This window comes from Hyperolius riggenbachi, chromosome 8, assembly GCF_040937935.1.
Source record: "Hyperolius riggenbachi isolate aHypRig1 chromosome 8, aHypRig1.pri, whole genome shotgun sequence".
NCBI lineage: Eukaryota > Metazoa > Chordata > Amphibia > Anura > Hyperoliidae > Hyperolius > Hyperolius riggenbachi.
The window spans coordinates 245,531,444-245,553,415 of NC_090653.1; the positions used below are offsets into that span (position 1 = coordinate 245,531,444).

Below are 21,972 nucleotides of genomic sequence, written 5' to 3' on the forward strand. Positions count from 1 at the left end.
AGAGCTGACAAATTACAAAGATTTTATACATACTTGGGGCTTCCTCCAGCCCCATCCTCTCCGATCGCTCCCACGCCGCCGTCCTCCGCTGCGCACAGCTTTGGGAACTGGGTCCCGTCACTGACATCAATCGCAGCCAGCTACGCACGAGAAGTGCGACCTCTACGCAAACAGCGCACTTCTCCTACGTTAGACTAGCTCCGACTGACGGAAGTATGGGGACCCGGTACCGGAGCTGTAGAGAGCGGAGAACAACGACGTGGGAGAGATTGGAGAGGATGGGGCTGGAGGAAGCCCCAGGTATGTATAAAATCTTTTTTAATGTGAAAAACAAGGAAAAAATAAAAAAATCTCAATTTCTCCAGTTCCATCCTTTATCATTGTAAAACAATGCTACCGTACATAAAACCCACACTTTTTATCTGCCTGTTTGTCATGGTTATCACAAGATTTGAATGATGTCCCTAGTACAATGTATAGTGACAATACAGTATATTATTTGAAAATAAAGGTGTATTTTTTCTTTGTTGTGGTTTTTATTTTTTTATTGCACACTACCAATGATTACAAACCCTTATTAGCAAATATAACAGTAATACACCTTCATGGCATACATATTTAAGATGCAGAGTCCCTAAGGTAACTATGTATTCATTCTCTTTTCAATTTTGTCACTTTTTGTGTTTTTTTACAAGTGTTTTATTTTGTTTATTTTTTTTATTAGTTTATATACAGAGGATATGAAATGTATGGGGTTAAAATTTTATTAAAAAGGCCTACCACAAGCATAGTCCAGTCTCTATCCCAGCTCCAGTCACATCTGATTGCTGGCTGACAGCATCTGAGGTGATCGATGAGCTGGAAAGGGAGATACACATACATATTTACGAACATTTTTAACGCAGATTATTGCTACTGGATAGTAACGGTAATCTGTGTCCATAATTGCACCTGATTGGTTCAGGGCACTTGTTCCCTGACCCCAATCATGGCTACAGAGGTCTCTGCAGGTGCGCGAGTGTGCGCGTTCTCTTGCATGTGCATAAAACGAATTTTAGCGCTGGACGTTTCAAGACGTCCAATGGTCCATTAACGGGGACCAACTCGATGTTTTAAAGAGACACTGAAGCGGAAAAAAAATTATGATATAGTGAATTGGTAGTGTAGCACAGATAAATTACTAGAAGATTAGTAGCAAAGAAAATATTCTCATATTTTTATTTTCAGTTATATAGTGTTTTTTATAACCTTGCATCATTCTCTAATATTTGCAGTTTACACACTACTCAGCATTCTAAATGTTTTTACAGAGCAGTCTTTTGACCTATTGACCTTTTTTTCTGGGGAGAAAAAGAAAATACAGTTATTGATAGTTGAGATAATAAGCTTCAGAAGACAGCGTTCTCTGCGACTTTGAAAGTCGTGGAGCTCAATGGCTTTTTTTGCATAGATAACTGGAGTTTCTTAACTCTTCCTGTACTGGAAACAATATTGGACTCATATCTCTGCTGCTAATGTTTTATTTCTTAGCTGTACTACAAATGCACATCAGTACTGTATATCATGTTTTTTTTTTTTTTTTTTTTTTGCTTCAGTGTCTCTTTAATACTATTGGTGGTCCAGTAGTGGTTAATGGACACCTATCTTATTTTTTTTTGTTCAGCCTAGATGACCATGTGACTATGATTAAGACCTGTGCTACTAGACCTATTATAATGTATGCCTAAATGACCTAGCTAAGAACATTTAAACTAAGATTAAACTAGATTTTCTGTGGCTCATGATTGGCTGAAACGATCATTCATGGAAAGAGTGTTTGGAAATCTATTCCATGTACAGGTGTCCAATGTCTCCACTGATAATGTTGTTGGTGATTGTTCATCACAGCGATACACAAGATGTTGGAGCTGCCTAAATTAAAAAGTTATAATAATGTTGGACCACTAACAACAAAGTTCTTCTTTTCTAGCCTAGGCAGTAGGGCACCCCTCCTTCACCCAACTCCCTCTCCATAGAACAGAACAGGCTGGCGAACCACATGTCTGTACAACAATTCCTCCTAGGATAGTCTTGAAAGATAATTTATGGCGGCAATTATTGAAAATCTGTGTTTATAGCTTGTAAGGTGGCCATACATCAGGAGACTTTGCGGCCAATCAACCATCTGATTTGATAATTATAATCGGATGGAAATTGTGTCGCCAAGAGCACGCCCAATCAACGATGTGACCAGTTTCGGGCTGAAATTGGTCGCCTGTATCGATCAGTCATGGTGGAAGATGTAGGGCCGACATGCTCGATCAGGTGTGCGGCAGTAACGGCATGCACCATCAGGATGAGCAACAAATGTGACGGAACCCCCGGCGCTGTCCCCCTAAAATAAAATGTGCCCTGAGCAGTATACTTTACCTGTCAGTGTACTCCACTGGCTCTGTCTCTGCACTGCCACCCATACACGTGCCCCACGTGGTTGCCTAGCCTATAGCCTGTGTGACGTCACATATGCTACTCTGCCTGAGGAAGTGGGCAGAGACCCATGAAACGCGTTGCCAGTGTATATTACATGAATGTTAATTTATTACATGAATTGGTCATCGAGGTAGGCCACCTCATTTTTTTCTTATTTTAACTGTTTTTAACATAGTTTTATCACATCTTCTGCGCCTCTTCCCCCTTTGTACCGGAAAAATGAAATTGCATATTGACTCCTAACATTCTTCATCCTACAGGTGCTCGGGTTGAAGAATTCTTATATGAGAAGTTGGACAGGAAAATCCCATCTCGAGTGACCAATGGAGAATTGCTGGGTCAGTACATGACGGAAGCTGCTAACGACTTTGGCGCAAGCTCCCCCTATGGTAAGTAATGAGAAGGGAATAGTAAGGAATGAAGTGCAACTATGCTGAAAATATCCCCTCTGCTCCAATAGGCTACACTATAAGGACTTCTATAAACAAACCATTATTTGCAAAATAGTTACTTAAAGCAAATTTAAAGTGAAAATAAACGTATGAAATAATGAATTGGATGTTTAGTACAAAGAATAAATAGAACGTTAATGATGAAAAGAGCCTCAAGTTTTTTTTTTGTTTTTTGTAGTTATACAGCATGGCATAAGACTATCACAGTTGCAGTTCAGAATCCTCAACCTGTATTTTAAGCTGTGAAACAGAGCAGAGCTAATGATCCTTTGAACTCCCCTGCAGTAACACCTTATCTCAAGCTGTCTCTTACTGTTTCTTGGCTGTTTAGGCTCTTCAGAAAACAGGTTGGTTGACTAGAACTACAATGAACAGGCCCTCTGGCCATAGCAACCTGCACCACTCCACACCACTGCTAGAATGAACAGGCATTATGGCCATAGCAGCCTGCACCACTCCACACCACTGCTAGAATGAACAGGCATTATGGCCATAGCAGCCTGCACCACTCCACACCACTGCTAGAATGAACAGGCATTATGGCCATGGCAGCCTGCACCACTCCACACCACTGCTAGAATGAACAGGCATTATGGCCATAGCAGCCTGCACCACTCCACACCACTGCTAGAATCAACAGGCATTATGGCCATAGCAGACTGCACCACCCTGCACCACTGCTAGAATTAACAGGCATTATGGCCATAGCAGACTGCACCACCCTGCACCACTGCTAGAATGAACAGTCCCTATGGCCATAGCAGCCTGCACCACTCCACACCACTGCTAGAATGAACAGACCCTATGGCCATAGCAGCCTGCACCACTCCACACCACTGCTAAAATGAACAGCCCCTATGGCCATAGCAGCCTGCACCACTCCACACCACTGCTAGAATGAACAGGCCCTATGGCCATAGCAGCCTGCACCACTCCACACCACTGCTAGAATTAACAGACTCTATGGCCATAGCAGCCTGCACCACTCCACACCACTGCTAGAATGAACAGACCCTATGGCCATAGCAGCCTGCACCACTCCACACCACTGCTAAAATGAACAGCCCCTATGGCCATAGCAGCCTGCACCACTCCACACCACTGCTAGAATGAACAGGCCCTATGGCCATAGCAGCCTGCACCACTCCACACCACTGCTAGAATTAACAGACTCTATGGCCATAGCAGCCTGCACCACTCCACACCACTGCTAGAATGAACAGGCCCTATAGCCATAGCAGCCTGCACCACTCCACACCACTGCTAGAATTAACAGGCCCTATGGCCATAGCAGCCTGCACCACTCCACACCACTGCTAGAATTAACAGACTCTATGGCCATAGCAGCCTGCACCACTCCACACCACTGCTAGAATGAACAGGCCCTATGGCCATAGCAGCCTGCACCACTCCACACCACTGCTAGAATGAACAGGCCCTATAGCCATAGCAGCCTGCACCACTCCACACCACTGCTAGAATTAACAGACTCTATGGCCATAGCAGCCTGCACCACTGCTAAAATGAACAGGCTCTATGGCTATATTCTAGAGCAGATAAGTTGCAGGTAAAGTTCGGTGATGCTGTCATCCTCTCCACATTACCTATGCTGCCGTCACACTTCCCAGACGTTGTGTTCCTGTTACATCCCACACGCTGCCAGCTCAGTGTCTGGCTCGGGCTGCCTGGCAGATAAGAATGATGTCGATGTAAGTGGAGCCTGTGGGCAGGCCGCGTCCTTTGCCTTAATTGCATTGTGCTTTCTCTTCTCCGTGCGCTCGGCTGGCTTTTAATCTGATTCCGTGTTCAGAACAGCCATGTGCACCTCGTCCCTCCAATCTAATTTTCTGTCGCTCCCTTGTTCTTCCAGGACAAACGCTCATCAAGGTTGGAGAGACGCAGAAACGTTTGGGGATCGCCGAGCGGGACTTCATCCACTCCTCTTCCATCAACTTCCTGACCCCGTTGCGCAATTTCCTGGAGGGCGACTGGAGAACCATCTCTGTAAGTTATTCTACTGAGCAGTAACAAGTACCATGTTTCCCTGAAAAATATGAGGTTTTTTTTAGCAAAATGGTGGCGTAGTGGTTAACGCTCTCGCTTTCCAGTGCTGGGTTTCTGGTTTGATCCCAGCCAGGGCCCTATCTGCATGGAGTTTGTATGTTCGCCCCAAGTCTGTGTAGGCTTCCTCCGGGCTTTGTGGTTTCCTCCCGAAAAAAAATGGCCTTAAATACCTTACACAAACTAGAAACCGTGAGAGAAAGGTTAAGATAAGTTCTTCAGAAAATAGCATTGCTCTCTGACTAAATGTAATTGGAGAGCTCAGAGAAGCTCTTTTGCATAGATAACAAATGAAGTTTCTCTACTCTTCCTGTACTGGAAACAATATGAAACTTATATCTGTCCTATTAATGATCTATTTCTGAGCTGTACTACGCATACAAATCATTATCTCATAAGTTTATTTTCACTTAAAGGGGCGCTATGGCAAAAAATTGCACAATTTTAATTATGTGCAAACAGAGACAAATAAGGAGTATGTTTCTTCCAGAGTGAAATGAACCATAAATTACTTTCCTCCTATGTTGCTGTCACTTACAGTAGGTAGTAGAAATCTGACAGAAGCGACAGGTTTTGGGTTAGTCCATCTCTTCATAGGGGATTCTCAGCAAGGCTTTTATTATTTATAAAGATATTCCCTAAAAAGGATGAAACAATGATGCTGACCAGATTCCCTGCTCGCTACAGTTTTTTTTGGCTGTTGGACAGAGCAACTGCCATTCATAAATCCCTGAGAATCCCCCCACATGAAGAGATGGACTAGTCGAAAACCTGTCGCTTCTGTCAGATTTCTACTACCTACTGTAAGTGACAGCAACATAGGAGCAAAGTAATTTATGGCTCATTTTACTCTGGAAGAAACATACTTCCTTTTTGTTTGTTTGCACATATTTTAAAATTGTTCGCCATAGTGCCCCTTTAAGATTCCCGTCAAATTATGACAGTTAGTGACATGACTATATATACTCTGTACAGCGCTGCGGAAGATGTCGGCGCTATACAAATACTAAATAATATATAGTCACGTCATCACATTCTGGAACTTCACCATAGCTCTTCAAACCCTGAATTTCATCATGAATTTCTCATAATTTACACTACTTCCTTTTTCCATGTACAACTTACATTTATCAAGTGTCTGGCACTTGCCAAACCCGATAGTTTTGGGTCTCGTGGGGTCTTTGGAGTGTGATTCTTTTGGGGGTGTTTGGTTTCCTTGATGAAGTGCCTGTCCTGCTGCATTTTATTGCCAATTGATTTTACTCGTTTTACATGTATACTGTAGATGCCTGGACACTATTTAAAGAAAACCTGTAACTTTAAAAACCTCCCCTGGGGGGTACTCACCTTGGGTGGGGGAAGCCACCGGATCCTATCGAGGCTTCCCCCGTCCTCTTCGGTCCCACGACGGCAGCGATAAAGCTCCCCGAACAGCGGGGATGTAAATATTTACCTTCTCAGCTCCAGCGCAGGCGCAGTATCGGCTCTCCGCTCTGAGATAGGCGGAAATAGCCAATCGCTGTTGAGCAGCTATACTGCGCAGGCGCAAGACTCCTGCGCAGTAGATCGGACCCGACGAAGATCGGCTATTTTCGCCTATCTCCGTGCTAAGAGCGCCCCCGCTGGAGTCAGCAAAGGTAAATAAATCAGGTAAATAAATCAGCACTTGTCAGGCCTGTCGAGGGAGGATTCAGGGACACTTCGGGGGAGTCGGCGCTGGATTGCCTGCAGCTACAGGGGAGCGGGAAGCCTCATTGGGACCCTAAAGCTTCCCCCTCCTGAGGTGAGTACCCCCAGGGGAACATTTTTCATTACAGGTTCTCTTTAATGCAAACCTTAAAGAGTAACTGTCGCAAAAGTCTCAAAATTTAAAACACGTACAAATAAGAAGTACGTTTCTGCCTGAGTAAAATGAGCCATAAATTACTTTTTTCCTATGTTGCTGTCACTAATGCTGGGCATACACGAGTCGATCCGGCCGCTTCTTATCTTCCGCTCGATTCGCCGCTATTGTCCGCCCGCGGATATCGAGCGCAGAATCGATCCCTGCGGTGATCGGACACGTCGGATATTATCGATCGAGCCATGAGGCTCGATTGATAAGCCTCCCTCGACGCCGTGTATGCCCAGCATTACAGCAAGTAGTAGAAATCTGTCATTACCGACAGATTTTGGACTAGCCCATCTTCTCATAGGGGGGTTCTCTCGGTTTTCTTTATTTTTAAAAGCACATAGTGAATGGCAGTTGCTCCGTCCAACTGCCAAATAGTGTGCAGTGATCGGGGAGCATCTTTGTATCAATCATTTTCAGGGAATGTCTTTATAAATAATAAAGGCCATGCTGAGAATCCCCTATAGAGAGATGGACTTGCCCAAAATCTGTCAGTAATTTCAGATTTCTACTATTCACTGTAAATGCCAGCAACATAGGAGAGAAGTAATTTACGGCTCATTTTACTCTGGGAGAAATGTACTTATTTGTATGTGTTATAAATTTTAAAGAGAACCGGAACTGAAAATAGTCAAAATAAACATACACCGGTCATACTTACCTCCCGTGTAGTCTGCTCATCAATCTTTCTCCTCTCCTGCATCCTGTTTGTCCAGGGTGATCAATGGAATTCTCTGTCCTCCATTTTGAAAATGGCCATTACCCCATAACAGCTTCCTGGTCAGCACACTGTTAAACTGTAATATCGCCCACTTGAGCCATAGGGAAACATGGACATTACCTTGCACATTCAGTTGTAACTCACAGCTGCTGATATATAACTGACAGCAACTGGTATATTTCAGTTCTGACAAAATATTGTCAGAACTGGAAGGGATCGCTGTAAGAAGAAACTGGCGAGCTTCTGAGAGGAACTGACAGTGAGGTAAGTATGTAATATTCATTTGCAGCTACGTCATGTGTTTATTTTAAATAATTTCACTCAGTTCAGGTTCCCTTTAAGATGTTCCTCTTGAAGAGAAAATAAAAGTATGAGATAATTAATTTGTATGTATAGTACAGCTAAGAAATTGAACATTAGTAGCAAAGAAAAGTCTGATTGTTTTCCAGTACAGGAAGCATTTACAAATGTTTAGTTGTTATCTATGCAACAAATACACCCCAGAAACCCCCACACTGATCCCATAATGCAGTTACCCCACTATGTCGTACTGCTGTAGCTGCGCCTGCTGTAGCTAGATCCAGCTTTCTCCACTCTGCACGTCGGCAGGGCAGATTTTATGACTGACTGCTGGCATAGTCACAAAATCTACCCATCATAATGCTATGGACTGATGGACAGATTGTGAATGAACGGTTGCTAAAACGTTACGTTACAAACTCTTGGTTGGGGGGCTGAGCTGAAACAGGTCTCAGTTTAAAAACTTTGCAGAATGAGGCCTATCGTGTTTATTTTAAAAATCTGAAGAATTAGAGACCAGCTTTTCATAAATCCGCACAGGCAACCCAGGCATCCACTGATACGTGAAAACCGAAACAAAAGAGTTTTTACCCTTAAAGTGGATCCGAGATAAAAAAACTAGAACAAAGGAACTTGATCTATGGGCTATTGTGCGGACACTTCCTTTGTTCCTGTCTTGTTGGATTGGCCTGTCCTGGTCCTGGCACTATCCTAGGGAGGTGTGAGCAGTTTTCCGGTGATTCTTACCATAAAAAAAACTAACTATACCAAGCAACTTGTCTATATATCTTATCTAAAGTTTAGTTTTTTTTTTTTTTACACAGTAAATCTAGCTGTAAACAGCTTTAACAGTATATGATTATTTCTTCCTGTGATCAAATGAGAGTGGCCATATTCTGCTTGTCATCATTACACAGTCAAGCTGCTCTGTATCTCCACCCCTCAGCCTGTGAGAACACCACTCCCCTCTCATCCTCTCTCCTACCCTCTCTGCCACCTTACCTCTGAAACCTCAGCAGCTTCTGGCTGGTAACGCCTCCTCCTTCGGGAAAAGTCTCCTCCTCCCCAGACTGAGCTCCCATGAGCACTTGCTACATGGGACACAGAATGCCTAGGCGCTGAAGAATGCGGCTGTGGGTGCGGCTTGTTTAGTTTATAGGGAATTAGGGTGTTTAAAAAAAAAAGAGTCTTTAGCTTGAGGAACGCTCTAGAAAATATATGTAAGGGGCACAATTATGAAATGTGTAAAAGTTTATCTCGGATCCACTTTAAAGGGGCCCGAAGAGAGGAATTAAATTAAAATCTGAACTTACCTGGGGCTTCCTCCAGCCCCCTGTAGCCAGCGAGATCCATCTGCGTCCTATGGGTGCCCTCTGTGGTCCTGCTTAGGTGCGTGACCTTTTAAGTTTTTACTGTTTCATTGTCTCTGCTCAATAACACATTCATTGATGTATGCCAGAGCTAAAATCTATGAACTATTGACCCTTTCTATCCATTTCCTGCTCTCAGAAGCCATTTACTGCCAAGAAAGTGTTTTATGGTTGTAATGCTTTATCAGCGAGGGTTACGCTATAGTCCGACCCAGACAGCAGCTGTCACTTGCATACCTGATGTTTTAACTCTTTCAGGCAGAGAAAAACAAACAGACACAGCATAGTTATTTATGTGCTTGCCACTGCACATACACATGTCTATCTCAGCATGTCACATGTCACCTCGTTTATCCTATAACAAACCGTCAAAGAAAACGCTGTTGTTATGGGGAGCCACTTTCTCCTGATTCATGTCACAGAAATGTAGATGCAGCTATCTATCTGATTATATGCTTGCTAGTTTCCCTTGAGTGGTTGGAAGCTGTCATTACTGCAGCCCCCTGTGTGGTTATTCCTGGCGGTAGCGTCACATGACCACAGTCGTCCTGTTCATCGTGGAAAGGGAAAAACACATTTTGGAGGACATGTGAATGGAAAGTCAGTAAGTGCAATTAGGGAAGTGGACTTCCTTCCCCTCAGCATGAGTAAGAGGCTTCTTAATTTCCTTGCTCCATTTTGTTTTTTATCATAAAACACAAACTGCAATGGCATTTTGCATCCATTTAACTACGCTCTCAATCTGGTCACATGGTCACCGATCCCCACTCTTCATGCAAATTGTACCCTTTAAAGGAGTCATCAGCCAAATACTACTGCCCCCTTATATACTGACCCGGGGCTTCCTCCAGCCTCTAGTAGCCGACATGTCCCATGCCGCAGCTCCGCTCGCAGCCACTGGCCTGGGGTCCCCGCCAGTGCAGAGGCTGATCTCAAGGTCGTCCTCTACTGGGCCTGCGTGAGTGCCGATTGTCAATCAAGTCTATGTTGTCCACTGTGTACTGTGCAGGCGCAGAACTACTGCGTCTTTGCAGAACACTGCGGACCACATGGACTTGATTGACAGCAGCGCTCGCGCAGGCGCAGTAGAGGAGGTCGGCCTCTGCACTGGTGGGGTCCCTCTGGCCGGCAGCTGCGAGCGGAGCTGACGGCTGCAAGGGGCTGGAGGAAGCCTCAAGTAAGTATATAAGGGGGCAGCAAGTATTTGGTTGATGACTCCTTTAAAGTAACCAAACTGATGCCACAGTTACCAGAATCTAATAGAAAATGGGTTGTGTTCTCCCGTCTGTGCTCTGTCCTTCCTTGGAGAGCTACTATGCAGGTGCACTCCTCCAGGCAGGTTCACCACCCCTGCTCCACAACGGGAAACTACAATATGTAGAAGGAGAAACTCCACAGGCTGGAACTTTTGTTCACGTTTATTGGCAATATTTGCATATGACTACATGATTAGGACACCTGATGAAGGATGGTGCCCGAAACATGTAGTGTGCAGTCATTGCCAATAAATGTGAGCGAAAGTTCCAGCCTGTGGAGTGCCTCCTTCTACATATTATGCCACAGCTACTCAGTATAGCCCATGGTAGACTAGATTACCTGCTTCTGAGTGTGCTGCTGCTTCTTGTTGTCCTCGGGGTCCCCCTGTTCCCGGTATTCAGTCCTCTCCATATTCGATGGGGTCTTCCAGTCAAATACATTTTTTCCCAAGCACTGCGTGATTAAAAACTGCGCAGGTGCAGTTCAAAATTGTACACACACTTTATTTCACTGTGCAGGGGCAGTCCAGAATTTGTGCCTGTGCAGGTAACTCTGCACCGCTCAGAAGAACTTCTGGACAGCTGTGCGCTTTGGGGGGGGGGGGGGGGGAGGGGGGGGACAAGCAGTGGCAGCACAATTGGAAGCAGGTAATCCAGCCCACTATGGGCCTAATTCAGTAAAAGTAGCGTCAGCTACAAATACATGTGACATTATCTGCCCCTTGCAATTGGCCATGCTTACTACAGTTTGGTTAGACTGTTGCTTATTTCTCATGCCTTATTTCTGTTTCTTGTATGGGGACAGCTATTATGCTGGAGAGGTCAGCACTGTGTACAAAGCAGGAGGAATTCAGAGCAATGTTAAGTCTCCCATGCTTTATGCCACTTCATCCTGGCAGCAGGAAGAGTTCCGTGTTATATAATCAAATTATAATCATTTCAGACTGAAGACATGATCATGTGGCCAGAATTATTTTTGTCTGTGGATAAGTTAAGCTTCACCACTGCAAACCTGACAGGTATCAACCGATTGAGTCTTGTGGATAAAGACTTGTTTAATGTCCTTTCCATAAACTGACCTTGATGGTGGGCACCATGTATGTGTTTTGCAGAAGGAGAGGCGAATCCTGCAGAACCGACGCTTAGATCTGGATGCCTGCAAAGCTCGAGTAAAGAAGGCAAAAGCAGCAGAGGCCAAAGCCGCGGTAATGTCCGAACTTATATCCCGTGTCTGGAGTTTGTGTGCATGTTGTCCCAGGGCGTGTAGGGGAACACCCTCCCAATCTCATCCACCTCTTCTATTAACACCACTTCACATTCATCGATCCATCTCCATCTGCAGCTACAGCATGGAGGGGCGGAACGTAAAGGTTAAAAGACACCTAACCTGAGGCAAAGCTACCTAATTTAAGCACAGAGTTATGTTCATGCTGGATCCACATACCTCTGTGTATTATCTGTTTCTCTCCTTGTCCCTCCTGGCTCCTGTAATCATTGCTTAAAAATGTAGTTTTTTTAGCTAGGTACATTTTCAGACAGGAAGAGGCAGGATTGCTGTGTTCCCTCCTCTTCCCTGTCCCATGCAATCCCCTTAATGGGTGGGGGAGAGGAGGGAACAACCTCACTGCAAGCCTTACCCCTTCCTGTTTGAAAGCTTGACTTTAGCTGAAAGTCATTTTTTTCAAGGAGGGATTATGGGGCCTGGACTACACACAGAGGTATGTGGATCCAGCATGAACATTCCGCAGTGCTTATCTTGGGTATCTTTGTCTCGGGTCAGGTGTCCTTTAAGGTGACAAGATCCCTCCAGCTGTTGAGGGAATGTTCCATTTACATTGTCTTTAGCAAGAGGTAAACAATTGGGCTGCAAAGAGAAGTGAGCCATGGTAGCTCTTACCAGCCAATCAGGAATCTGTTTTCATTAGCATGATCGCATTGGGACTTGAAGTCAAATTTTAGAGCCACTTTAAACTGTAATTCAGAATCAAGGTGGTACCAAGCAGTGCGGTGATGGGGCATGTGATCTTATATGTCAGGTTTAGGTCATGTGATCTAGAAATGACGTATTGCGAGATAATTATATATTTTTTTTTACAGAAAACAGATACGTTTAAGGTGATTATATCAGAGCCTAGCTAAAACCAAAATGAAACAAGGCAAATTCTAATGGCAATCGAGAAAAGTGAATATGTATAATGTATAGAAGCAAAGCGATGGGCAGAAAACCTGTGTCCTAGGCCAAATGTGCTTCCCACTGCAGTACATCTTGCTTCCTCTCAGCTCTGGATTTAGCCACAGGATGGTCAATTAGGTGTTTACCATTCAACACCTACTAGAAAAAAACAATAAATACCAGACCATACATTTCCTAGTAGAGACAGAGCTGGGCAGAGGCTGGGGAGGCATAAAGGCACGCCTGTTCCTTCCCGACTGCCCCCCTCGCCGGGCCATATGCAGAGTATGCGGAGCATGTGGGTACAGCTAACCTGTCAGCACTGCTGGGAACTGGGAGCCTGTTGCACATTCTGTGTCTCCTCTCTATGACGCCCTCTGGTGGCATCTCTCATTACATGCACCACAGCAGGAGTCAGAGAGGAGGCACTGGGAGTGTGACATGCCGAAGATCCCTGCAATGGCGACAGCTGAGTTGTACCTTTGTGCTCCCCATAATCTACATATGGTGTGAAGGCTACCTAATACTGGGGGCACATCTGGCTATATATACTGGGGAGGGGCTATCTAATACTGGGGGTACATCTGGCTATATATATTGGGGAGGGGCTATCGAATACTGGGGGCACATCTGGCTATACTTGGAGAGGGGCTACCTAATTCTGGGGGCACATCTGGCTATCTGTACTGGGGAGAGGGGCTACCTTATACCGGGGGGCACATCTGGCTACCTATGCTGGAAGGGGGGACACCTACCTAACACTGGGGGGACACTTGCTTATCTAATTAATACTGGGGACACATTTGCCATCGGGGGGCAAACTTTGGGATCTCTGCCTCCAGTACTGCAGAATCTTGCCCTGGCCCTGAGAAGACACTTTATATCTGCAAGAAGCAGTTTTATTCCTTTGGGAGTAAGGAATTGCAAGACCTTAGTACACTAACAGGAAGCTAACCGGAAGAGCTCTCGGAAACCTGTATGGATTGGTGCACAGTTGCCGGAAAGAACTGCTGCACCAACCAATCTTTTTAATAGTTTTTTTGCAATCTGAAAAGTTTAGTCCTAAAGATAAATAATACTTCTAATGCTCAACATGATTGCTTTTAAAATTTGCCTTGTTTAGTTTCAGAATTAGGCTCTATAACTTGATGGATCTGCATAACTTTCATAAGTCCACCAGCAAAAGCTGGATCACCACCAGGCAACCTAGGCAGGTGCTTGGGGCCTAGTGGGTGCTGAGGGGCCCACCTGCGACCTTCTACCATCTCTCTCCAAAAATCTTGTGGCTGTGTGGTACTTAACAAATCAATCACGTGATCAAATTGTACACCTGCCTTTCCATAAATGTTTGAGTAGAATTCCTGCAGAATAATGTTTGGCATTTCTACACCAAAATCTATAGTTTATAAAACAGTTTGACAGCGTACCGTATGCTGTGTCTCTGTACCTGGCTCTAATGAAAGCTGGTTTCTGATTGGTGTTGGCGTATCTCACACCCCAGCCCATTACAGTAACTGTGATAAAACCTAGTGTTGTCAGTGGATATTATTAATCTAGGACACTTATGGCTAACCTTGGCACTCCAGCTGTGGTGGAACTAAAAGTCCTATGAGCATTGCAATAATCTGACAGCTCTAAGCATAACTTAGGGAGGCAGAGGCATGATGGGATTTGTAGTTTTGTCACAGCTGGAGTGCCAAGGTTAGCCATCACTGTTCTAGGAGGCTTACCATGTCCATCCTAATAATACTGTTATACTGGCTGCTGTTTAACTCCTCCCTCTGTTTGGTTTTGTTTGTCCCTCACTAACCTTGTGGTGTCTGTTTTTCTTTCTTTTCTTTTTTTTTTGTGTCGTGTTTTTTTTCTGTTTTTTTGTTTCGTATTTTACCCAGCTGGAGGGGGATGTGAGTATTGGTTGCTTAGGTCATTTGCTGTGGCATCTACTTCTTATTTTGCTTATTTCTTCTCATCTGACAATTTTCTTTTCTTCTTCTGACTTTGTCCAGCTGGGGATCTGGGGACAATGCAGGATATCTAGATACAGTTAAAGAAGGGATGAGGTGTAGCATGTTCCTGTTACGAGACTACACAAGTATGCCAGCAGTCGTGGGGTTACAGTGAAGAACAAAATAAATAAATCTATGAGAACTGTGGGGTTGTATGTTTGCAGCCCCCACCCCCTCCTCCCGTTTTCCCAAGCACCTGGGGCTTTCAGTGCGTTAAAGAGGAACTCCAGTGAAAATAATGTAATAAAAAAGTGCTTCATTTTTACAATAATTATGTTTAAATGATTTAGTCAGTGTTTGCCTATTGTGAACTTTTTCAAATCCCTGATTTATATTCTGACATATACCACATGGTGACATTTTTACTGTTGGCAGGTGATGTAGCTGCTGCTTGCTATTTTGGCAGTTGGACACAGCTGTAAACAGCTATTTTCCACAGTGCAACAGGGTTCACAGACAGGAAACTGCCAAGAGTACATACTCAGTTTCTTGTGGGAGGGGTTTCACCACAATATCAGCCATACAGCGCCCCCTGATGGTCTGTTTGTGAAAAGGAATAGATTTCTCATGTAAAATGGGGTATCAGCTACTGATTGGGATAAAGTAGTGAGAAGGTTAGATAAGTCTAGCGAGAAATAATTAAAGCAGGCGTTTGGTCTATGGAACAGAAATGGGGATGTAGTTATATAGTGATCGTAGTCAGTTAATTACGATTATTTGAAATTCGCTTAAATTTTTCACTATTACGCCCAAACGTATTTACAACTTTTAAATTCAGTTCATTTCATGTCATCGTTTGTGATTTCCTGAAATTTTCGCGTTACTTTGTGCCGACTTTAGTGGTGAATAGCACAGCCCCCATACATGCTACTGTCACCAAAATCACTACATAAGATAAGGAGAATAGTGGGTACAAGTCAAATTTTTTTTTTTTTTTTTTTTTTTTTTAACCACTTCGCATCCAGACCTTGTTTTCCCCTTATTGACCAGGGCAGTTTTGACGCTTTTGCGGTGTCCCTGTTTAATCACCAATAACTTCATCTGTACTCGTGCCACATAAATGATCTATATATCTTTTTTTTTCAAGACAAACTAAGCTTTCATTGGGGGGTATTTGGTCCCAAGTAAAATGTTCCTCTCTATGCATGTTAATGGGAAAAAGGGGGGGGAAATAAAAAAATTTCACTATTTCTCAATTTTGACCAATTTCTGTTTAAAAATAAAAAGTGCGATTGACATAAAAACTGTGCCACCAGTTAAAGTCGCCCCAGTATAGATATCCAGATGTGTCCCCAGTATCGCCCCATCCCCCCCAGTATAGCCAGATGTGTCCCCAATATTAGCCCCCCCAGCATAGCCAGATGTGTCCCGTGTTTGCCACCCCCAGAAGAGATTAACAGATGCACCCCCTGGAATAGTGCCCCTCTTTATAGCCAGATGTGTCCCCCGATCAGGATTACCCCATTATGGCCAGATGTACCCCCAGGATTAGCGCTGCCCCCCATTATAGCCAAACATGCCCCCAGTATTAAGTTATGGGCCCCCCCAGGTGCCCAGATGTGCAAAATTTGTAACCCCCCCTCCCCTTGGTTCCTCAGATGCCCCCCAGTAAACATGTATACCCCCTTTGCATATTTCCTCCCCTCCCCCCAAGAAACTATAGCCAGATGTCCCCCCCCCCCATCAGGCAGCCCCCTCCGTGCACATAGAGTTAATAAAAATGCACAAGCAAGCAGCGACACTCCCCTACCTCGGTCCTGCGACGAGCCTGAAGTCTGATCCTCCGATCCCCGCTCTGCAAGTCAGCCGCATATTGCCGGTAACCCGGGTCCCGGCTTGATGACGTCATCAAGCCGGGACCCGGGTTTCCGGCAATATGCGGCTGACTGCAGAGCGGGGATCGGAGGATCAGACTTCAGGCTCGTCGCAGGACCGAGGTAGGTGAGTGTCGCTGCTTGCTTGTGCATTTTTATTAACTCTATGTGCGCCGAGGGGGACAGGTGAAGGATCGCTGCAGTTCACTACTGCAGCGATCATTCATGGGAGGGGGGTATACTAATTGGCCAAAAGGGAACATGTTCCCTTCCACCAATTAGTATTGCAGCTGACAGTGCCGGAGGGTGCACTCTAAAGAGCACCCGACCGTGCACAGCAGGGCTGCAAACAGGTCAGTATATCTACGTCGCTGTGGCTTGGAGGGTGCCACAGCTGACGTAGATATACTGTAGTGGAGGGGAAAGTGGTTAAAGACCTTGCAGTTTTTGAGAAAATCGATTTTAAATATGCAAAAGAAAAATGTTTTTTAAAGAGAAACCGTAACCAAGAATTGAATGTCATCCCAATCAGTAGCGGATTCCCCCTTTCCCACGAGAAATCTTTTCCTTTTCTGAAACGGATCATCAGGGGACTCTGTATGGCTCATTTTGTGCTGAAACCTTGTTGCATTGTGGGAAATAATAGCTGTTTCCAACTGCCAAAAAAGCAAGCAGCATCTCCTTCCAGTGACATCACCTGCCAGCAGTAAAATGTCACCATGTGATAAATGTCTGAATGTAAATCAGGGAGAGGAAAGATTTTACAATGGGCAAACACAGACTAAATCATTTATACATAATTATTGTAAAAATTAAGCACTTTTTTATTACATTATTTTCACCGGAATTCCTCTTTTAAATAAAAAAATGACAGTTTAAAAACCATTTTTCCTTTTTCCTTTTTAAAATAGATTTTCTCAAAAATTAGATTTTTTTTTTTTTTTGAAAAAATGTTTTTGACTTGTACCCACTATTCTCCTTAACATATGTAGAAATTTTGGTTGCAATAGCAGGTTTGGGGGCTGTGCTATTGCTACAGTTAGAACAAAATTACGCAATAATTACGCAAAATTACGAATAATAAAAATTGCAGACAAAATGAATTACAATTTTCCTGAAATTTCGCATTACAATTTCACATCACCATTGTGTATTTTGATGCAAAATTTGTGCTCATTACTAGAACAGAGCACATTGATCTATTGCCGGTGGATTTGGTGTAGATGCTGATTAAAGTACTTGTCATAAAAAATAATTAAAACCTATACAATGGTTGAATGCCATGGTTAGTCTGAAAAATCTAGTTGCTTATCCTAATCTTTTGCCAGTAATCCTTTGAGTCGTCCACCTGGAACAAGTATGCAGATAAAGGCCCTTATTCAATTCACTTTTTCCTAATCTGTATGGTAATTTTAGGAGAGTGATTTAGAAAGTAATTTAGCCAGGTCAGTACTATATAGTCAGAAGTAATTCCATAACTCCCTCTTATGGCAAGTGTGTTTAAGGGCAGGTGCCACAGAGTGCCCACAGAGTGCCCACTGCTACATTTGTCATAAGTTACTTTTCTGACTCAGTAGAGGCACCTGAGTTTGCTGCCATACAGCCTCTGCCTGCCCCTTCCACCAACCCTCACACCATTTCCAAGAGAAGAGACCCAGCACCGTCTTCAAATGTATTTCAAGCTCTTTAGTTTTAAAGCATCAAAAACATTAAAAAGGGCAAGTCTATGCGACGTTTAAAGAGAGGAGGCTCCTCTCGAAATGTCGCATAGACTTGCCCTTTATAATACTTTTGATGCTTTAAAAATAAAAAGCTTGAAATACATTTGAAGACGGTGCTGGGTCTCTTCTCTTGGAAATTCTGCTTGCTGTTCCAAGAGGCAGAGGGACAACGACCAAAAGCACGTCACATCTGGATGGTTGGGCGCTGCTTCTACTACTTGTCTACCAACCCTCACACCAGTGACGCCACCTCCTCTGTCCAGGGATGATCTTCGCCTAAATGGGGTCCTGAACAAAAATCGCACTTCTTGGCATTTTACACTACTGTCATGTCTACCAGCTGCTCTTATTTGTCTTCTTTTTAACCTGCCACAGTTCAAAGCTCTCTGGATCGTGTTGTTATTTTTGGTATCCCAGAGGTGGGGGACTAGATTGAGGACTCTTGTTTGGGAGGTAGAGGACTAGATAATGGACTCATCGATTTTCCAATTTGACTTCCTGCGGATTTGATTAATCTGCCAGGAATCCTCCAAAATGTCAGATCGGTTTGTCAGATCAATTGTGACCAAAAATTGATCGAACGTATTGATTGTACAGGATGAAAAATGTAGGGTGTTGTGGGGTGTGGCGAGAGCATTGGTAGATAATAGCCCATAGCTTTGCACCAGGGCTGTGGAGTCGTAGTCAAGGAGCCGGAGCCATTTTGGGTACCTGGAGTCGGAGTCGATGGTTTCAATAAACTCAGGAGTCTGAGACAGTTGATTTTTGAACCAAATACATAGCCCTTGTAAAAATTAGACTGAGGAGTCGGAGTAATTTTGGGTACCTGGAGTCGTTGGTTTCATAAACTGAAGAGTCAGAGTAGGATGATTTTTGCACCGACTCCACAGCCCTGCTTTGCACTGCACCAAACAGTGCAGCACTGCAGTTTCCCTGCTGGAAACTATTGAAAATTGATGTGCTGTAAGTGGTAGGAATCAATTCCTTTTAGAATGGTCTTTTCAGAAGGAAAACAACCGTTTTGCAACAATGGCTTCAATTCAAGAAGCATCATTGCATTCGTTAACAGCTGTTTTTACCAAACTTTTAGCGAAATTCACTAAGGGTGTTACCGCATGGCAAGCTAAAATTACAGAGCGGTGAGGAAAATTAATGACTTGTGCGGTAAATACCTCAACAAATGTCAGTAAATGTCAATTCACAAAGATTTGATCAAGAGAGGTGTTAAATATTTACCTCCAGCTCTGAAAAGTCGGAAACTAGCAAATAGCATGCAATAGTATTGACAGACAGCAGAGAGCCAATAGGAAGAGCTTTCCTCTCCTACTTCTCTCCCCATTTTATCCGATGCACTTGTGGGTGGGACTGCAGAATGGCACAGCAGGAGAAGGAGACCTTCAAAGAGGCTTTTCTGCATCACTTTAGATGTGAAGATCTATATAGTGCTACACAGAAGAGAGACCTCTAGTGGCATGCAAGAACATCTAAAGCAGGGGTCTCAAACTCACGGCCCGCGGGCCATTTGCGGCCCTCGATAAAATATTTTGTGGCCCTCGCCGGTGAAAGCTTACTTATCCACTTAACGACCGCCCCCAGCCGATGGGCGGCGGCAAAGACCGGTCCCAAACGACCGCAATACGCCCATCGGCGGGGGCGGCTGCGGGAGTGGCTATGCGGCGATCGCGTCATTCGTGACGCGATCAGCCGCCGGGGACTGGCTCCGCCCCCCGTTCGCCGTAACCCGCCGGCCGTTCGGAAGCGCCGGCGGGTTACTGGCATCCGGATCGCCGCTGCAACAGTGTATAATAGGCTTTGTAATGTATACAAAGCCTATTATACTGGCTGCCTCCTGCCCTGGTGGTCCCAGTGTCCGAGGGACCACCAGGGCAGGCTGCAGCCACCCTAGTCTGCACCCAAGCACACTGATTTCCCCCCCCCTGCCCCCTGATCGCCCACAGCACCCCTCAGACCCCCCCCTGCCCACCCCCCAGACCACTGTTTGCACCCAGTCACCCCCCTAATCACCCATCAATCACTCCCTGTCACTATCTGTCAACGCTATTTTTTTTTTAAGTCCCTAATCTGCCCCCTACTCCCTCCTGATCACCCCCCCACCCCTCAGATTCTCCCCAGACCCCCCCCCAGACCCCCCCCCCCGTGTACTGTATGCATCTATCCCCCCTGATCACCTGTCAATCACCTGTCAATCACCTGTCAATCACCCCCTGTCACTGCCACCCATCAATCAGCCCCTGATCTGCCCCTTGCGGGCAATCTGATCACCCCCCCACACCAATAGATCGCCCGCAGATCCGACATCAGATCACCTCCCAAATCCATTGTTTACATCTATTCTCTCCTCTAAACACCCACTAATTACCCATCAATCACCCCCTATCACCACCTGTCACTGTTACCCATCAGATTAGACCCTAATCTGCCCCTTGCGGGCACCCAATCACCTGCCCACACGCTCAGATTGCCCTCAGACCCCCCCCCCCCTTATCAATTCGCCCGTGCAATATTTACATCTGTTCTCCCCTGTAATATCCCACTGATTACCTGTCAATCACCCATCAATCACCCCCTGTCACTGCCACCCATCAATCACCCCCTGTCACTGCCACCCATCAATCAGCCCCTAACCTGCCCCTTGCGGGCAATCTGATCACCCACCCACACCAATAGATCGCCCGCAGATCCGACATCAGATCACCTCCCAAATCCATTGTTTACATCTATTCTCTCCTCTAAACACCCACTAATTACCTATCAATCACCCCCTATCACCACCTGTCACTGTTACCCATCAGATTAGACCCTAATCTGCCCCTTGCGGGCACCCAATCACCCGCCCACACCTCAGAACGCCCTCAGACCCCAGCCCTGATCACCTCGCCAGTGCATTGCTTGCATCTATTTCCCCCCTCTAATCACACCTTGAGACACCCATCAATCACCTCCTGTCACCCCCTAGCACACCTACCCATCAGATCAGGCCCTAATTTGCCCCGTGTGGGCTCCTGATCACTCGGCCAAACCCTCAGATCCCCCTCAGACCCCCTTCCGATCACCTCCCCAGTGCATTGATTGCATCTATTTTCCCCTCTAACCGCCCCCTGAGACACCCATCAATCACCTCCTGTCACCCCCCTAGCACTCCTATCCATCAGATCAGGCCCAATACATCCTGTCATCTAAGAGGCCACCCTGCTTATGACCGATTCCACAAAATTTGCCCCCTCATAGACCACCTGTCATCAAAATTTGCAGATGCTTATACCCCTGAACAGTCATTTTGAGAAATTTGGTTTCCAGACTACTCACAGTTTTGGGCCCGTAAAATGCCAGGGCAGTATAGGAACCCCACAAGTGACCCCATTTTAGAAAGAAGACACCCCAAGGTATTCTGTTAGGTGTATGATGAGTTCATAGAATATTTTATTTTTTGTCAAAAGTTAGCGGAAATTGGATTGTTATTGTTTTTTTCACAAAGTGTCATTTTTCACTAACTTGTGAGAAAAAATAAAATCTTCTATGAACTCACCATACCCCTAACGGAATACCTTGGGGTGTCTTCTTTCTAAAATGGGGTCACTTGTGGGGTTCCTATACTGCCCTGGCATTTTAGGGGCCCTAAACCGTGAGGAGTAGTCTAGAAAACAAATGCCTCAAAATGACCTGTGAATAGGACGTTGGGCCCCTTAGCGCACCTAGGCTGCAAAAAAGTGTCACACA

At 45.0% G+C, this 21,972-nt stretch overlaps 1 protein-coding gene across 5 annotated transcripts in view; it reads left to right on the top strand.

Moving 5' to 3' along the window:
• The window catches only part of SH3GLB2 (SH3 domain containing GRB2 like, endophilin B2), a 136,416-nt gene that overhangs the window by 92,595 nt on the left and 21,849 nt on the right, over positions 1 to 21,972 (top strand). For all 5 annotated transcript variants that reach the window (XM_068248501.1, XM_068248500.1, XM_068248502.1 and 2 more), the window contains 3 exons: positions 2,730 to 2,858; positions 4,792 to 4,925; positions 11,633 to 11,725. In XM_068248501.1, coding sequence (XP_068104602.1) covers positions 2,730 to 2,858; positions 4,792 to 4,925; positions 11,633 to 11,725 — 356 coding nt within the window. The remainder of the gene's footprint in view (positions 1 to 2,729; positions 2,859 to 4,791; positions 4,926 to 11,632; positions 11,726 to 21,972) is intronic.